The 19,685-nt window shown below is 41.7% G+C and overlaps 1 protein-coding gene across 2 annotated transcripts in view; it reads left to right on the forward strand.

Moving 5' to 3' along the window:
* The first annotated feature begins 2,851 nt into the window (after window positions 1-2,851).
* The window catches only part of Mnd1 (meiotic nuclear divisions 1), a 65,108-nt gene continuing 48,274 nt past the window's right edge, over window positions 2,852-19,685 (forward strand). Inside the window, exons 1-4 of one of the 2 annotated variants that reach the window (XM_028789508.1) lie at window positions 2,852-2,971; window positions 9,662-9,727; window positions 13,383-13,440; window positions 17,372-17,520. In XM_028789508.1, coding sequence (XP_028645341.1) covers window positions 2,969-2,971; window positions 9,662-9,727; window positions 13,383-13,440; window positions 17,372-17,520 — 276 coding nt within the window. In that variant the 5' untranslated portion in view covers window positions 2,852-2,968. The remainder of the gene's footprint in view (window positions 2,972-9,661; window positions 9,728-13,382; window positions 13,441-17,371; window positions 17,521-19,685) is intronic. The other variant, XM_028789509.1, reaches the window with a different exon arrangement.

Genomic DNA, 19,685 nt, shown 5'->3' on the forward strand with positions numbered 1-19,685 from the left:
CAGCTTAGTAAAGGGCTTGCTACGTTGGTGTGAAGACCTGGGTTCTATCCCTAAAATGTGTATGAAATGGTGGGCATGGTTGTATGTGTTTATAATCCCAGCCCTGGGGAGCTAGAGTCAAACAGACCCTGGATCTTGCTTCCAGGCTATTCTAGACACTTGTTGGAGTGCTTGAAGCTACAGAGTGGGAAAAGCCTAGGAGACTCTAGAGTCACTGGAGTCCCAGTCCCCCAAGCTACTATTCCACTAGCACGGCAACATCCTATCAAAACCACCAGCTGCTGCGTAGCTGGAGGTCATCATGGCCAGGTGAGACCCTGGGGTTGGGGAACACCAGGTAAACCAGAGTGTGTGGGCATGCTAGTTATCATAGAATAATTGGGAACGAGATCAGATCCATCCACGTAGGGGACAAGAACACAACTGAGAAATCAAAGGAACCATCACTCTATCTGAGAACTGGCTAAGGCCTGTTTGGCTGAAACATAATAGACTGCCAGATTCTAGCCTCCTATTTAGCTCCGAAGGTTCCCCATCTTTGACAAGATGGTATCTCTCATCTTCTTATGCAGATAGAACTCTTGTTTTTAAAGTAGTTAGCTGTTCAGCTTTTCCCTCCCACGGCAAACAAGACTCAGAACTCACAATCTGAAAGGTTGGGGAAAGATGTTTGTGGTTCATTCATAAGAGTTTGTATTTTAAGTAGCTAGGAATGATTCCAGTTCCTTTAAAGCACGAATTTAAAAGGTATTTGGGAGATGATTATCAAGCAAACTATTGGCCTTCCAGAGACAAGGATCCCCTGCTAGCCCGCCCTGTTGAGCACACGACACTTAGATTGTTTCTTCCCACAAGCCCACACAACTCCAGGGACTGACACAGCTCATTCTACTTTGTAGCTGGTCTGTTCGCCATACAACATATGTTCCAATTCATTGACTTTTTGCTCAAGTATTTGAATGACTCTGTCTTAATCTTTAAAATACATAAATTATAGATGAGCAACCTACCAAACTTAGCCAACACCCAGAAAACTTTCATTAAAGGTTTCAGGTCGCCGGGCAGTGGTGGCGCACGCCTTTAATCCCAACACTTGGGAGGCAGAGGCAGGGGGATTTCTGAGTTCGAGGCCAGCCTGGTCTACAGAGTGAGTTCCAGGACAGCCAGGGCTACACAGAGAAACACTGTCTCGAAAAACAAAAACAAAAAACAAAACAAAAAACCAAAAAAAAAAAAAAAAGATTTTAGGTCTATTGTAAGTTGATCAAAAGAAAAATGACTAAAATTGCTTGCTTTTGTATAGTTATTACTTGATTGGATAAAGCTTATTTTCAGAATAATAATAAACAAGCAACAACAACAACAATAATAAACAGCATAGGGTGAGGGAGAGCACTTGCTGTCAGGTAGCCCAGCCTGGAAACATAGCGTTGAAAAAAAAAAAAAACTCAAAAGAATAATTGCAATACAGAGCAAATTAAGAGCTCTAGAAAAGTGTTAATAAAGTGTATATGACAGAAGCTTCATGTCACATAATTGACAGGGACACCTCTGCTACATGCCTGTTGTCAGGGTGTGAGTATGGCAAGCAGGTTTGGATGATACATACTCACTCTCGCCCCCCCCATTACTGTTCTCCTTTGTAGATGCTTTGGACATTTTTTGCTAATCACTTTTATCCTTTTTCTTTTTTCTTTTTTTTTTTTTTTTGGTTTTGGTTTTTCAAGACAGGGTTTCTCTGTGTAGCCCTGGCTGGCTGTCCTGGAACTCTGTAGACCAGGCTGGCCTCGAACTCAGAAATCCACCTGCCTCTGCCGCCCAAGTGCTGGGATTAAAGGCGTGTGCCACCACTGCCTGGCTTATCCCATCTTATGAAATAACGATTTTAGTGAAACTTTGAGAGCAGATTCACTAGGAGTTGTTAGATATAATTTAGAAAGCTCCCATATACTCTTTATTAAGTTCTTACAATAAGCAGAACCAGAATGTTTATGATTCACTCACAATACAGAACACCTGCACTACTCTGTACACTCCCACCGCTCTGTATCAGAGTACTTTTTAAGGCTAGAGGTGGTGCTTGCCTTTAATCCCAACATTTAGGAGGCAGAGGCAGGCAGATCACTGAGTTCCAGGGCAGCCAAAGCTACACAGAGAAACCCTGTCTCCAAAAGCCAAACAATAAAATAAAGTAAGACAAAACAAAATAGAAAAAGTTTCTTTTATAAATGTACTCATTTCTTGCAGCCAAATCCTCATTTTTTTTTTTAAGCTCAAAGAATACACTTGCTGGGCAGTGGTGGCACACACCTTTAATCCCAGCACTTGGGAGGCAGAGGCAGGCAGATTTCTGAGTTCGAGGCCAACCTGGTCTACAGAGTGAGTTCCAAGACAGCCAGGGCTACACAGAGAAACCCTGTCTCGAAAAACCAAAAACCAAAAACCAAAACCAAAACCAAAAACCAAAAACCAAAAACCAAAAACCAAAAACCAAACCAAACCAAAAGAAAAGAAAAACAAACAAACAAACAAAAAGAATACACTTAAAAGCGAAGACTTAAAAGTTGCCTTTTAAAAAGAAAAATAAAAGCTACATTGAACACATAAGTAGTATGCAACTCTGCAACCCCAGAGGCACCGGAAGGGCACAGAAGCACGTCCTGCTCCAGCTCCCACTCAGGCCCCAACTTTTCCTTTCCGCACACAAGCTACCCAACCCAGACTGGTCGGTTTGGTCTCAGTCCGGTCCTGCCCATTTCAGGCCCTGCCCATCAATCATTTCAGGCCGCGCCCCTCGTCGCCCTGCCCATCTGCTCAGGCCCCGCCCCTGCCTGGCTCCTCCCTCGGGTCCCGAAACCCTACGAGGGCCGCCAGGGGTCGTTGCACCTTCACCTGCACTTCCTCCGGCCCTTCCCACTCTACGCGGTTGTTGGCGCCAGACTCAAACAGGGAGGCCGCCGCGTGCACTATGGTAAGAGCGAGACCGGGACGCGCGCATCTCCGGGCTTCGGGGCCGTGGCGGCAGCGGTTGCGCCTGGCCAGGCCTTGCGTGGTTGGCGCCGCGCCCACTGCTGCACCGGAGCCCTGATGGCGGCCCGCGCCACGCTGGTTCCGGACCGGAGCGTTCTAGAACCGAATCCAGAAGCCCGGAAAGTGGGGCGGGTCTGCGGCTCCGGACCGAGAGCCCCAGGGCGCACGCGCTGCGGAGTTGGCCACTTAAGTGTTCAGTGTCCTTCGGTTCTGCTGGAATTACAACCCGGGGCCTCTTACTGGCTGGGCACGGTGCTCCCCTTTACTCCAGCGGCACCCCACCACTATACTTAGTATGCTAACAGGAGTAGCCCAGTACGTCTTCACTCCGCCTTTAGATCACGGCAGTGACACCCCCCCCAACCCACCCCGCACCCGTAAAGGGTTGGGCGGCCCCCCCCCCCCCCCCCCCCCCGCCTTAGTGTGGGGCCCATGTGTGCGGGCCAACCCTGGTTGACTACCAGTCGCAATTGTCTTTTCGAACTTAAGGACCCTCCCTGCCCTTTGGATCGTTTTCATCCACCTTCAAAGTTTTGTGTCATTCTTTCCACTTTTGGGGATAGAGTATCAACGGGTCGGTAGAGTGACCCCAGATTTTAATATCTTAATTTAGTTAAGTGGCCGTTACACAGGGTGGACAAGGATCAGGTCGTAGGGCATTTATTTGAAGAAACTTGCTCAGCTGTAATTATAACTGATAACGGCTTCTTTGTGGTTAAACTAACAACCAGGCCACCTGGGCATGAAATGGCCCAAGGAGCCCAGGACCAGTCTCAAAACAACAGTGTTACCAGTGTTTGGTGTTATCATGTTTCTCTTTGTAGAATTAAAGTACCCGACTAAAAGGAATTACATATTATTGATGTGCCGGCCTCGCCCTCTTATTTAATCCTCTTTATAGGGCAGTTGCCTACTGCTAAAGGGATTTAATGGCTGTTAACTCTTCACATAGGTATTGCTATTAGTTTTATATACGAGCAGGAAAAAAGTTCAGTGTTATTCTGGTCAAAGTTAAACTTTTGACCTCTTTTCTAATCGTGAGTTACTATTTTGATTTGACTTGTCTTGTTAAGTAAGCAATTACAAACATAGGCCTACAGTTTGAAATTGGAGAAAACTAACTTAAATTAAAAAATTATAAAGAGCCGGGCGGTGGTGGCGCACACCTTTAATCCCAGCACTTGGGAGGCAGAGACAGGTGGATTTCTGAGTTCGAGGCCAGCCTGGTCTACAGAGTGAGTTCCAGGACAGCCAGAACTACACAGAGAAACCCTGTCTCAAAAAACCAAAATAAATAAATAAATAAATAAATAAATAAATAAATATCATCTTAATTAAAAAGAAAACATCTTTTTAATTTTTCAAAACGTTATTACAAATGACCAACAGGGCTGATATTAGGAATTCTGTAACTACATATTGGTGAAGACTCTTTAGATACAGGACTCTAAAAAATAGCTTAACATACTCCAGTCAAATAGGAAGTATCCTAATCCTCAGGTGGTTTTGAGTCTCCTTCATAATCTGGAGGCGTTCCTGTTTTACCACAAGGAGACATCCTTCCCAGTTTTAAGGATTAAATCCTTGTTATTTTTCTTTCTTGTTGAAGTATCTAATGTCAATATGACGTCCTTTTTACATTAGTTATTTTAAATCTGACCTTGGAAGTTTCCAACTGTGATTAGTAAGAACTCATAAAAGACACAGGGATGAATCACTCTGAATGTAATACAAATGTATGATACAATTCAGCTGTGTTTATATGATTTTTATATTTATTGTATTAGGAACTTTCCTAAACTGCTCTCCAGGACATGAGATTGTCCTTATTGCTTGCCTCTTGGGGATCATAAAGGACTTTCCAGAAACTGTTTATAATACCAAAATATTAGGAGTTTGCCCCCAGATTTGGGCTCTGATTTCTCCAGATTTAGCCACATGATAAAGCCCTAATGTAGGTAGCTGAGTAAGCCTTGAATGAATGAAGTCCCGAGTGAACATGTATTATTGACATGCGTGGCCTCACCAGAGACTTCCCAGCCTCAGGCTTAGAGAAATGATCCCCCGGAGAGGATTGCGAATTTTGCCAGTATGCGTGGAGAATGTACACTGTAGCTTTGCTCCCTTCCATGCGTTTATGACCTGAAGACCACTCTCCTCGAGAGACTGCTCTTTGGTTACCAAGATGTATTAAACCTGCTTCTGTGTTCAGATGTATATACTAGCCCTGCTTCCGTGTTCAGATGTGTATACTAACCCTGCTTCCGTGTTCAGATGTATATACTAACCTTGCTTCCGTGTTCAGATGTATATGCTAGCCCCGCCTCCATGTTTATCTGTGTGTAATACCCCACTGCATGCAGTAACCTGCCTCTGTTCAACTCTATAATGAACATGCTGAGCTTCTGCAGTGCTACAGTTTCACCATCCAAGAGCCCAGACCACCCAATCCCAGCTTTCTGCTCTGTTTTTACCTTCATTCCCTCACTGCTCCAGTCAGGCCCAAGTCTCTGGAGCCATGCAAAGGCATTATACCCTAAAGAGATTTCCACTTCTCTCAAAGAACCCCTGCCATCCTTGAAAATCTAGTGAGAGAAGCAAGGTAAAGCAACTGAGGATACTTTTTAATGCATATGCCCAGGCCCATTATCAGCACAGCAGTGCAGTTTATACAGTGTGACCTCTGCAGTAGCCTTTAAAAAATTCTTAGGTGAGTGTGTATATATGGTAGCTTGCTACCACTGGCAAGGGAAGCTTAGCTGAGGAGGCTTTTGCTGGGTGTGATCTTCATGATTGGCTCAGATACTGCAAGAGAGCAGTATGGGAAGGGTTATAAAGCACTCATGAGTCCTAGCTCTGAACCTGAGGTTTAGACAGCAGTTCTGCGTAACTTCCCAGAGCTTCAGTATCCTCTTGGAGAGCGCTTGGATTTCTCTCTGCAAACAAGATGCTAGCTATGGGTTTTCCTGCTACTTTATTCACCCTGTGTTGTATATTTAGGAGTGTTGTGGGCTTTCAACAGCTTAGAGTTGACAGTTCTACTGGTTGTGGTCCCGAAGTTCAGTGCTGGCCAGTATGTCTGCTCTGTCTAACTTCCCTGGCTTGCTAAGCCCTGAGAAAGCAAAGAACAGTGGATATTCTGAATTTTCTCAGTCTGCTGAGAGAAATTTCAGTCAATGCAAATGTGTCTTGGGAACACAGGCTCAGCCTGTGAGCTCAGCCAAGGGAAGTCTGTGCCCAAATTACGCTTTGGGGGAACTTTTGGAGTATTGAGTGTGCAGAGGAGAGACTTTTTAGGTAGAGGAATAATTTTATCATCATCATCATCACAACCCAAATTACATAGTTTTTCACCTTGTTATGGTAAATTTGGGGGTGGGAGCTACTTTAAATAGTAGGTTGGGGACAGGTGATAGAGAGCCTTCTACATCCTCTTAGGTTGCTTCATATGAGGATTGGAACCTTCACAGGTTTTAAGGAGCTGCACAGTCAGCTTCTATTAGAGGATGAGACAAAAGTGTGTTTAGTCCGCTGAGGACAATTACAGGAGCTAGCCAGTGAAGGCTTAAATCCACACAGAGGTAATAGAGTGGCCCAGGCAGGACATACTAGAGAATAGTTAAGAACCAGTGTTGACAGAACTTGGTAATTGGTAAAGAGATGAAGGCACCTAGGATGGCTGCCAGGCCTTTGCCTTAGGTAAAGAGTGTGTCTGAGACTTGATGTTGAATAGCAGGTTTGGAGTGTGTGTAGGAGAGAAAGGATTCAGTTTGGATCAGTTGAGTTTGAAGTCTGTCCAGCAGGCAGGTAGATACATGAGATAGAAGTTCAGGAGCATATTCAGGGCCAGATATAAAGATCTGTGGTCTCATTGCAAGTGTTAATTAAAACTAAAGAAGATGAGATCAAAGAAGAGATTTGAGGAGAGGAAGGGCTCAGTAGTGGATCCCTGGGGGACTGCTGTGTTCAGAGGGAAAGAGGACGGTGTGAGTTTGGAGGCTGCTTTCTTATGCACACATTTATCAAGAAACACTACATGATCTTGTTGCTGTGGGATGAGTTAGCTTCTAGTGTTGCCAGAAGAAAGACAGAATGCCATTCCAAGATCCTTTTCTTAAGTGTTCCAGACTGATGCTTTCTTATGGAGTTTTTGGTTGGACAGAATCCATCTTTATCTTATTATATCCTACATCTTAATAAGCAGTTTATTTTGTTATGATTTGTTAAGTAGCAGTTTCCTCCAAGATAAAACTTTCCATCTTGGAGAAACTCTTTAAGATATAGGATATGGAAAGGAAACAGAAGAGTGTGGGAGAGATATTTACACAGAGGTGAAGCAACAGGATGGTCTAAGGCAGTGGCTCTCAGCCTTGCCAACGCTGTGACCCTTTAATATAGTTCCTCATGTTGTCGTGACCCCCAACCAAATGATTTTCATAGCTACTTCATAAATGTAATTTCGGTATTGTTATGAGTCATGATGTAAGTACCTGCTTTCTGATAGTCTTAGATGACCCCTGTGTAAGGGTTACTTGACCACAGGTTGAGAACTGCTGATCTGAGGAGCCATGGAACACTTAGCCCTGAGGGAAAGCTCATTGAATTAGGACAGGAAGTAAACAACTCAAAAGAGTTTTAGGAAGTCCCTGAAATTGACCTAGGCACAGCACTCCCATAGACTATATAAACAGTAAAGACTGCTGAGAGTCACTCTCAGACAAGCCTGAAAGACCAGTGGCACAGCCTGAAGAAACAAAGGACAGTAAGCGGCCGGAAGAGGCTCACTCTGAGCTACTGGGAAAGGACACTGGGCAGTTTGTTGAGGTGCTGCAAGGTGTACATTGTGCTCCATATTTGCAGCCTTTTGAGCTGTCACATATGCTAGGGTAGGCTCTGTGATGCAGCTGTCTTTGTCATTTCTGCTTCTGTGAATCCTTTCCCATGTTCCAGTAAGTAACCCAACAAAACTCATGAATTCACCAAGTTGAACTTTGATAGTATATATACTTTGATCTGTCTTCAGTTATCTATCTGCTGGGACAAGACACTTGTTTCCCAAGGACACAGTGTCACACAGCATGATCCTGTGCAGTTTTTGAGAAGGATTCAGAACACTTAAATATTGGGGCTGATGAGATGGCTCTTTGGCTAACAATGCTTACTGCTAAACCTGGCTGTCTGAGTTCAAGCCTTGGAACCCACATAGAGGAAGGAGAAAACCAACTTTGGAAGGTTTTCCTCTACCTTCTTTACATGCTCCATGGCACCCCCTAGTAAACAACTAATAAATAAACGTTAGTGTAGTATCCCAAATCCCAGACTAGTGCTATTTCTCACATTGTTTTTATTTTTATTTTGGAATTATTGCATTAAAAATATTGGCTCCTCTTTTTGTTTAATTTGAATGTAAGTTGATATGTAATATATATATTATATGTACATATATATAGTAAGAATTATTATGTACTTTAGTTATACATTGCTTATCTTCTTTTCTTTTTTTTTTTTTTTTTTTGGTTTTTTGAGACAGGGTTTCTCTGTGTAGCCCTGGCTGTCCTGGAGCTCACTCTGTAGACCAGGCTGGCCTCGAACTCAGAAATCCGCCTGCCTCTGCCTCCCAAGTGTTGGGATTAAAGGCATGCGCCACCACCGCCCAGCTTTATCTTATTTTCAAATGTGCTAAGGATTCACAAGTAATACATGCTTCCATTTTCTATCTGGATAGGTTTTTTTCTTTTTTGAGCCTACACATACCTGTCACTGTTTTCTTTTAATTAAAATATTTTAAATTTTTTATGTATATGAATGTTTGCCTGTATGTATGTTTGTATGCCTAGTGCCCAGGGTGGCCAGAAGTGTGGGACTGAAGTCATAGACAGAGCCATCATATGGGTGCTGGGAATTGAACCCTGTCCTCTAGAAGCCCAGTCACTGGTCTTTAACCTCTGATCCATGTCTCCAGCGCCTGTTGCTACTACCATTCGTACACTTGAGTTTGATTCTAATCTTGTCACTCCTCAGCTTTAAAAGCTGAGCTCAGCACTTCGATGTTGGCTTTTGGTAGATCCACTCTTCCCAGTTAGCCTCTGGTAATCTGACCCCAGACAACTTTCTGAAAAGTATTTGCCATTTGCTCCCTCTGCACAATCCATCCAGTAACCATCTTAGTGTTTGTCTTGGACGTCTGCAACACTGTGCTTGTGCATGGGGCAAGCCTTCTGAAAGTTAATACAGTGGCTTGTCATTGGTTCATTTTATAGATACTAAGTTTCTACAAAGGGTATGGTGGTACAGACAGAGGCAGGTGGCTTTCGGAGTTCAAGGCCAGCCTGGTCTATAGAAGAGTTCCAGGACAACCAGGGATATGCAAAGAAACCCTGTCTTGAAAAACAAAAAATAAAATGAAAATACATTTCCATAAAATGTTTTCTCAATCACTGTTTGTATAGAAAATTGGCAGTCCTTACTTCAAGAGTTGGCATATAGTCGTTAAAGTGAGTCTTTGGCCAAGTTTTGAGAGTGACAAACCTGTTGACATTAGACAAAATCAAGTACATTTTATGATAATGTTTAATGCCAAATTGTTGTGAAGTGCTTTTTTTTTAAAACTGATTTTTGTTTTATGCTTTAGTCAAAGAAAAGAGGACTGAGTGGGGAGGAAAAGAGAACCCGGATGATGGAAATATTTTTTGAGACAGTAAGTTATTTCTCCTAATATTGTCAGTATTTTGTGTAACTTTCACATTAAATGTGTCTTCACAGTATATTGTATATTTTTCTGTTATGTAAGTCAATATTAATGGTCTTCTTTTGTTAGAGACCCACACTGACTTGGTTCTCGGGGGACACATAAAACTCTGCAAGTGTTTTTGGCTCTTCTGAGCTGTGGAGTAGGAAAGAGCCATATCTCTTATTCATAGTGTTTTATCCAGACTGTCCTATAGACTGATAGTGCAACTCTCTTTCTGAGTCATATATTTGATGGTGACCTCTTTCTGTCTGAAATAGTTGTAGTAGTTAACTGAGTGCTGTCTGGGTGCAGACCCAGCCCAGGCATGTAGTGTAGGTTTTCTGAATTCACCAGTGTGCAGTCCTGTAAGGTCGTCAGCTTTGCTTTACAGCTGAGCTCTCTAGAGAGAGAGTGTCTGAACAGCCTACCCAGGATCTCAGAGAACAAGAGTAGACATTAGCCGGGTTGAAACAGGAGGGTCACCTGGTTTTATAGGGAGCACAAATACCTTGCTTCTTTGTGTGTACCAGCACAACATTTATGATGATACTCAGGACTCCTTAATTTATTCCAGATGTCTGCCAGTCACTAAGAGGAAATAAAGTTTCAGCTTCACTAAGTGACAGTGTCAGACTTCAAACCCAGATTCTAGATCCTACTTTCTTTACATGTTCCTAAACATGGGCCTTTCTTTTGTAAAGAAACAAGTGCAAACAGGCCTTTTGCCCCCCACCCCCCATCTCCCCAGATTGTCATTGTGGCTCAGGAGGACCTTTGGTCCACTGTGTGTTTTCATCTTATGCAGATGAGGGGAAATGGAAAAATAAAATAGTACATTGCCAGAATTCCTTTTCATTTGATAGTACAGATTCTCAGTAGAGCAATTATTAAAACGTTCCCAGGACTTTAGAAAGCCTGGGTCTCACCTTTATGGCTGCAGAGCCAATGCAAAACTGCTGTTCCAAAGAGGAAGTTTGTTTTAGTTTTTTTTTTTTTTTTTTTTTTGGCTGAGTTGAAAATTTTTTCCTGTAGCCTTAGAGCAGAAACAGATTTAGTTTCTTCTTGGCAGTAGAAACCCAAGGAAAGTAGTCAGTGAAATGATTTTGTCCTTTCAGTATTAGTTTTCTCAAATAACAAAGTTGGCCTTTTCTGGTTTAAAAATGTTCACCTTCAACCTTCAATGGCATTTGACACTGAAGACTAACACTGAAGACTAGCCACTTAAAGATGTTCAACCCTGAGTTTTTCTGCAGGGTTAATAGTTCTATTAGTTGGTTTCATTCAGTTCATGTCTTCCTAGTTTATCTTCACATTATGATACAATATGTTGCTGCTTATTGAATCTGTCAGTTTGGGGGATGGAATTGGAAACATTGAACTTTGAAAACATAATGGAAAACATTACGTCCTATTTTTTTCGGAATGAGACACAGTATATCTGGGACCCAGTGATGCCGAATGTTGGTAATTATTAGGCATCAGCCTCTCCAGATTCAGAACAAATCAATATTATGGTCCAAGGTTGCATGGATTCTAGAATTCAGTTTCTGGAATTTGGATTCTAGTTCCATTCTTGATAAGTAAAATTCCAACAAACTCAAATATGGTTACTAGACTTGTCAGTTATAGAATTTGGCATTAGATATGGCCCTTCTCCAAGACAGTGTCATGACTAAATAAACGCTCACAAGTGGTGTTAAGTAGAAAATGCACACTCTAAACAAATATTGCCGTATACATGTTAGAGGTAGGGTTATGTTTATAGTCTGTTTTTTCAGTTGCGCTGATGAAAATGTAATACCTTCAGAATTAATTAGAAAACTTACTAGTTAAGCACCTTGTACCATGCTGCCTCTAATCATAGATGCTGGCTAGGCACCATGTACCTTACTGCTTCTAATCAACTACGTGTCCTATGCTGCCTCTAATCACGGAATGCTGGCTAAGCACTATGTACCATTCTGCCTCTAATCATGGATGCTGGCTAAGCACCGTGTACCATACTGTAGTCACAGATGCTGGCTAAGCACCGTACCCTGCTGCCTCTAATCACGAATGGTTCACCAACAATGCCTTGGGAATGTTTTCAAAACCATTTGTAGTAAGGACAGCTCATGGGGAGCCCACAGTTGCACACCTCAACACCATCCACTTTCTATTCCTTTTGTTTTAGAGACACCGTGTGTTTCTACATTCCAGGCTGCTTTGTCAGTAGACATTTTGCAAGTATTTTCTCTTAGGTAGTTATTTGTCTTCTCAGTTTCTTAACATGTCTGTTTGGGTGAGCAGTGGTTTTGGACTTTATCAAGGTTTAGTTTTTGTTCACTTGAACTTGCTTTTTCAGTTAATTTAGAAAGCAGTGGCTCCCTATCCCATCCTAGTCACAGGGCTTCTCTCAGACACAACAGAAGAGGACATTGGATCCCATTACAGATGGTTGTGAGCCACCGTGTGGTTGCTGGGAATTGAACTCAGGACCTCTGGAAGAGCAGTCAGTGCTCTTAACCTCTGAGGTGTCTCTCCAGCCCACAGGATGTCTTTCTAATTATTAAATGTGTTAGTCTTTCCAGACTATTTCACTTTCCCTGACTAAATGCTTTTTACCACTTCAGAGGAAAGGAGAGGTCAGCAAGAGTGTCCCCTGGCAACTAGGTTAAATACTCCATCGGTGGATTTTGCTCTGTGTATACTAAGTGTGTCAGTCTCTGGGTCAGTAAGTGGACCAATGATTGGGACACAGCATGAGCTGGACAGTTTTTCTATCACATAGAGTTAACTGCTTCATAAAACCTTAAGTAAAAAATCAACTTGGACAGTTGTCTAACTTTTAGTTACCACTGGTGAGTCTGTGGAGCATGATACGTACCAAGTAAAGCATTTTTCTCTCTTTCTCTTTTCTTTGGCTCTCGTTCCCTCCCTCATTTCCTCCGTTCCCCCCTCCTTTCTTTTTGATATATGGACTTTTTATATTGCCCAGACTGGCTTCAAAATTTGAGGCCCAGGCAATCCTCCCATTATTGAGCCTTTTTTTTTTTCAGGGGTTGGGGGTTGCTTGTTTGTTTATTTGGGTTTTTTTTTTTAGATTTATTATTTAAAATTTTTTATGTGTATGAGTGTTAGCCTGCATGTATGTATGTATACCATGTGTGTGCCTGGTGCCCACAGATGCCAGAAAGGGACACCAGATGTCCTGAACTACCATGTGGATATAGGGAACCAAATCAGGGTCCTTTGTAAGAACAGTGAGTGCTCTTAACCACAGAGTCACCTCTCCAGCCTCCTGTGTTTTGGTTTTCTGGACATCGGAGTGTCGGAGCATCACGTTATCTGATGGCACAGATTACTCACCAGAGCTAATTTCTTGCTTTGATCAGAAGATGTGTTGTTGTTCCAGTTGTGAATAGACAACTGTGCTCATGTAGACGTATGCCTATCTTCAGTTCTATGGATGGCATTGAGTGAGATAGTTTCTTCTAGTTCTAAAATGTTCATTTCTAGTACAGTATTCATTTGTAGACATAACTTTCTGATGTTATGTTTTATGAACACAGCTATTGTAAATATAAATAAGTAGTAGAAAGTAACTATATATTTCTTATCTTCTTAAACTTTTTTTAACCAGAAAGATGTATTCCAACTGAAAGACTTGGAGAAGCTTGCTCCCAAAGAGAAAGGCATCAGTAAGTATTAAAGAGACTGGCGGAAGATGGGGATTTGGGGACCCAGGATTCAGTCTTTTCTGCACAGTTTTTTTCCTTTTATGGACAATGCAAACATCTAGAAATAAATATATTTGTAAAAGCCCCATGTGACATCCTTAGGAATCAATGCAGTCTCTGAGTTTGGAACCTCTGCCCTAGAATACATATGTGCACTTGCATATATACTTTTACCCATGTGCATTCTTATTTTATTGTTTGTTTCAAAAGAAATAAAGATTGTCACGTTTATTTTGTAGTTTGTCAAATATGATTTGGTATCTTTACGTAGTGCATTCGTTTCCTGAGGCTGTATTATTATTTATTATAAATTTGATAGCTTAAAGAAAATGACTTATTTTCCATGCCTCTGAGCTCTAGAGGCAGAAGATTGACATGAAGATATAGGCAGGGTTGTGTAGTGATAATTCTGGAATTTTGGTTTCTTTAAAAAACACAGAACTATTATAAGAATATGTTTTCATTTTAATCCCAGTGTAGGAATATGGGGCTGCTTCTCAGCAGCTGACTATGGTTTGTCTCATGCTCTAGCAGGGGTGTGGTTTTGCCAGTTGCAGTTGTTTCTGTGATCTGTGACATTTGGAATTCGGTGAATTTTTTTAGAGGGTATATAAATGCCAGAGCCCCAATAAATTGGGTGGGTGGATGGTTGGTTGTTTGGGGGGTGGTGGTTGCAGTTTGTTAGTAGTTGTGCTCAAAGAAGAACTAAGAAGAGTAAGTTAGATTTAGATCTCTCTCTTTCTTCCCCTCCCCTTTCCCTCTCCTTCTTTTCCTCCACCCCCATCTGTGTTTCTGTCTTGTCTAGTGTTAGGAGGTGAAGCTGGGTGGATAAAGAGTGGGAAAAAGAGCCCACAAAATAGCAAAGACCAGCTAGAAGGTTGGTCCCTGGGAGACTGAAGAAGAACCCTTTCTGTCTGTCCTAGGAGCCACTGGCTGCCAGCTGTATGTGCTTGATTTTTTATCTTTGGTAGCATCTGCCAATGTCCTTCCTTTCTTTGTTGTTTGTTCCCTTTTCTCTGTGACAGTCATTGACCTTAGGACTGATTCTGCACCTAAGGGGATTTCATCTCAATCCTTATTTTTAAATTACACTTATCTGCTAATCAGACTTTGCGTTGCTATGACAGAATGTCTGCTGGAACAACTTCAAAGGAGAAGTTCGTTTTGCTCACAGTTTCAGAGGTTTTCAGGAGAGACAGGTAGAACAGCAGCTCCAATCACTGAGCTAAGGAAGAATAACAGTGTAATTTTTGTGTTCTAAAGTCACGATCACTGTAAATATTTTGAAGTTTAATTTGTCAGTGTATATCTGTAAAGGTCTGACATTCTGAGAGGGGATCATACTGCTTATGCAGTTTTGTGTTTGTGGTTATTTGTATGTGTGTTGGGGATTGACCCAGGGCCTCACACATAGGCTAGTCCTCTACCACTGAGCTGCACTTTGCTATGTATCTGTTTTATATAACACTTCATCTGCATGTGTATGTAACTTGCTGTGGAAGATGAATTCTTTATCAGACTTGCTTAGTTGGTCATCTGTTGTTGACTACTTCTATTTAGATCAGTGCTTCTTAACCTGTGGGTCATGATCCCTTTGGGGGTTGAATGAACCTTTCACAGGGGTCATGTAAGACCACTTATATGATAATATGAGTAATTTATATTACTATTCATAACAGTGGCTAAATTACAGTTAGAAAGTAGCAATGAAAATTATTTTTTGGTTGGGAGTCACCACAACATGAGGAACTGTATTAAAGGGCCAGAGAGTTAGGATGATTGAAAACCATTGATCTAGATTGTGTACAAATACTGCTGCTAAAAATATTGTGTAATTAACATGCTCTGTGCTCTGGACTGAGTTGTGTTCTTTCATAATTCATATGTTGAATCTCCAACCCTCTGGAAATTGGACCTTCACGAGGGAGTTTTGCAGTCTCAGCACTTGGGAAATCGTGAGCTGAGTTAGTTTGATCTCCATGGTGAGAGACTGTCACAGTCCAATGCAGAAATAAATGATTATGTGAGGTTTTAAGAGTGAAATTCTAATTTTAAGAACAGGAAGAGAAAGATCTTCGTGCGTGTCTCCTGAGGAAAGGCCACCTGTAATGAAAAGACAGGCTGTCTGCAAAGCAAGCAAAGCAGCCTCACCAGTGACTGTCTTGTCCTGGTTGCCAGAACTTGGGGAATGGAGAATAAGCATAGAGCCTTACCCTTCTGAAGCCAGTGTTCTCTGGCGGTGTCTTAGCTGCTGCTTAAGTGCCTGCTCTGTGGGGTTTGGTTATAGAATCCAAGCGAACCAAACCTGTGTCCGTAAGTGTTTGTCCACCTCTCAGGCTACTTCATTAGGCTCTATCTGCAGAAGTGAAATGGAAAATAAAGACTTGCATCGCCCTCAGAGTTTGACTATGTATTCTTAAATTGCCTTCAGGAAAGGCTTGACTAAATTGTGTTCCCTGGCTTTTCTTTTCTTTTTCAGTCCTGGGCATTCTGTCCAGATCCTTTCCATGCTCAGCAAGTTCTGTCACTGAGCCTCCCCACCGGCTCCTCTCATTTTTAGGGTCCTTTGACTTGTGTTTCAGTTTGTACTTTGTGAGTAGGGGTGAATGTTTTGCACATTTGGTGTCAATTTTATTTATTAGATCTTTAAATTTTAAATAACTTTTATAGCTAGAGATCTGCTCTAGGAAAAATCTAAATGGATATTTAAATAGGGATATAGTTTTTGGTACATAGGAAGTAAGCATTATTAGTAGATTCTGATTTTAAATCTTAGCCCTAAATATTGGAACTAGTTTGTTTCTATATTGTTTAATCTTTTACAACTTTTAGTTTTCTTAGCTGAAGGTAATACGTGTCTATTTTTCGAAAATAAATAAAGAAGAAGAAAGTAAAAATCACATTTGCTCTGTCTACCATCTAAACTCTGCTCACATTACTGTCTTCCCACACTTCCATATGCTATATGGAAGCATTTATTTATCTGGGGCATTATAATTGGCTTATAACATTGCATTGTGGTTTTAGGAGTTCAATTACTGGGCTACTTTCCAATTTCTTTAGATACTAAAAAAATGCTCTGACAAACATGGATGTCCATCTTTATGTTCTGTGTCTGAGTTCACACAAGTGAAATTTCTTCAAGAAGGAAAGGCACACGTGTAAAGTTTTCGGTACACACTGCAATATTTCCCACCCATGTTGATAACACTAGTCTTCTTGGATCCTTTCTTCGTCTTTCCCTGTTGTAATTTGGTGGTTGGGAGGCCATACAGTTTTGTTCTAGTTTGTCTTTAGGGTGGATTGAAAAGATTAGGGGTGGAGCTTAGCCGTAGAGCACTTATCTGCATGTCCAAACCTGGTTTCAAACCCTAGCACTACAAAAATAAATACAGCACAGTCGTAGCTGAAATGTATTGACCATCACTGTGTATAGAACACGTTTACTTATTTTTAAATTAGTACACAGAGTAGCAGGGTTTCTTATGGTACTGTGATATATACTATATATACTCTGTTTTGGTTAGTCCCCCTCCTGGGCCCCCGTCTCTCTGTCACCCTCTGAGTACCAGGGCTGTTCCACCCCCGTGTTCAGCTGCCACCTTCATGTCACAATGTCCTGGTGTCCTTTGCACCTCCGCTCTTATCTTTCTTCTCTCGTGCCCCTTTCCAGTTTCATGGCCTCTGCCCACATTCACTCCCACAGAAGCTCCTGAGGTCTGTGTGGAAGAAAGGACCTGAGATGTGGGTCACCTGTCACCTCACTTTTGGTGCACACATAGGTGCCTAGCTCTTAATTGTGACATGCTCTGCAATGCTTCTCTAGTTCTTTGCTTTTGAATTTTACTTAGGATGCTGCTTAACATAGCATCTGTGAACGTTGTCTCCTCAGCTGCCATGTCAGTGAAAGAAGTCCTTCAGAGCTTGGTGGATGACGGTATGGTTGACTGCGAGAGGATTGGGACGTCCAATTACTATTGGGCTTTTCCGAGCAAGGCTCTTCATGCCAGGAAGCGAAGGTTGGAGGCTCTGAACTCTCAGGTAAGTCTCCACAGTTATGAAGCGATGTGCTTTATAGCACAGAAGTGTTTCCCTTAATGCTTTTCTCATTCAGTGGTTTCCCTTAAACTTCAAACATACATTCTTATTTGGGCTCAATGTCTAAAGAAATTTAACATCTCTTTTTCATAAAAGGTATGGCTAGGGGTGTAGCTCGGCAGCAGGATGCTTCCACTTCCATAGCTTGCACAAGCCCTAGGTTTCCCTCCCAAACACTACAGGCATAACATAAAAATCATAAAATGACCTTAGAATACTTCACCTTTTATTTTCCTATGTTATAGTTTCTAGTATTTTAGTTCCTTAAAAAAAAATCAGTAGATTCTGGGAGGGGCAGTTTTAGATATGGTTTATAGGAAATGATGGAAAAGGAGAGAGAATCCCTCATCTGTCTCTTCATGTCTCAGTTTCACAATTTCCTGTTGTTTGTGTCATGTATTGTTAATGTATATCTATATATAATAGTTGGTAAGCCAGTTTTGATATGTTATTAGCTAGAGCCTGTTAGGCCCAGGGGCTCACTGTTAGGTGTTTTCTGGCTGTTTTTTCCTTCTATGTATATATAGGAAGGGTATAGAATAGGTCTATGCACTTGTGTGTGTATATCCTATGTATATGTGTGTGTGTGGAGAGAGACAGAGAGAGAGACAGAGACAGAGACAGAGACTGACTGACTGCAGGACAATGTTTGGTGTCTTCCAGAATGCTGTCACCTCCTACTGAGACAGATTTTTTATTGACTAGAACTCAATAATTAGCTAGACTGGCTGGCCACGGTGTCCCAGGCATCCTCCTGTCTCCATCTCCACAGTGCTAGGTTTACAAGCATGTGCTTGGCATTATTTTACATGGTCTGGGGATTGAATGAGGTTCTTGTGCTTTGCTTTATTGTGAGGTGATTTTTTTTTTATGTTATTCTTTTGCTTTTTTGCTTTTTGGTTTATTTTTTCATTGTTTTGAGACAATGTGCCTTAGGCCAGCCATACACTTGCTTTGCACTTGAGGAGACTTTGACTCATGGTTATTCTGCCTTCACCTCTCAAGTGTTACTATTATAAGTGTATGCTACCAACCAACAGATTTTGACAAATGCATGATTTTATGTGTCTACAAGTACAGTGTCTTACCCAGGTGTATCACTGTCTGAGACTCCTCCTTACTTTGCTTGTTCATCCTTCTAGTTCTTCAGCTCCCAGAAACCACTGCTCTTCTTTTTTTTAAGACAGGATCTGAGCCAGGTGGTGGTGGTGCACGCCTTTAATCCTAGCACTTGGGAGGCAGAGGCAGGGGGATTTCTGAGTTTGAGGCCAGCCCGGTCTACAGAGTGAGTTCCAGGACAGTCAGAGCTACACAGAGAAACCCTGTCTTGAAAAACCAAAAAAAAAAAAAAAAAAAAAAAAAAGACAGGATCTGTCTGTAACCAGGCTCCCGTTACACTGCCGTCCTGTCTCAGGAGACAGCTGAGCTTTTATATACTTACATGCTGCAGCCTTCACAAATTGGCTTCTTGTACTTAACAAGATGCATTTAAGGTTCCTCTGTGTCTTCAGAGGTTTGATAGCTCATCTTTTCTTATCAATGAATAAATTTTATCACATTCAATATATCTCAATACATGCATTGAGCTTTTGGACATCTTGGATGCTTCCAGTTATAAAAAATCTGCTATTAGACCTTTGTGTCCATGTTTTTGTCTAGTATAGGCTTTCAACTTGTGTGGGTATTACTGAGGGTCATCATTTCTGGATTGTGTGATTAGTGTGTGTTCTGTGTGCCTTCCAGTGTAGATGTACTGTTGTGCATTTCCGTCTGTCATCATAGACTGAGTTTTCCTGTCATCGTACAGCGGTGTGGTCAGTAGAGGATGTGAGTGTCTTAACAACATAATCAACATGTGGTGGTATTTCGTTGTTTCTGTTTGCAGCTCCCTGATGCTGTGGTGTGGAACTCTATTTTATATGTGCATACGTGTATGGGAGAAGATGTAATTTTATTTTAATCTTTTGCTGACTTTTCACTGGTTTCTTCAGTGTTGACTTATAAGAACCTTGTATCCAAAGACTTGAAAATATAATACTGAAGAGGTTTTGTAATTCATGGTCAGGGCAGAATTCTTATTTTTATTTAGTAAAGATGGCAGCTACTCA

Source organism: Grammomys surdaster, unplaced genomic scaffold (genome assembly GCF_004785775.1).
Source record: "Grammomys surdaster isolate TR1022 unplaced genomic scaffold, NIH_TR_1.0 125834, whole genome shotgun sequence".
Taxonomy (NCBI): Eukaryota; Metazoa; Chordata; class Mammalia; order Rodentia; family Muridae; genus Grammomys; species Grammomys surdaster.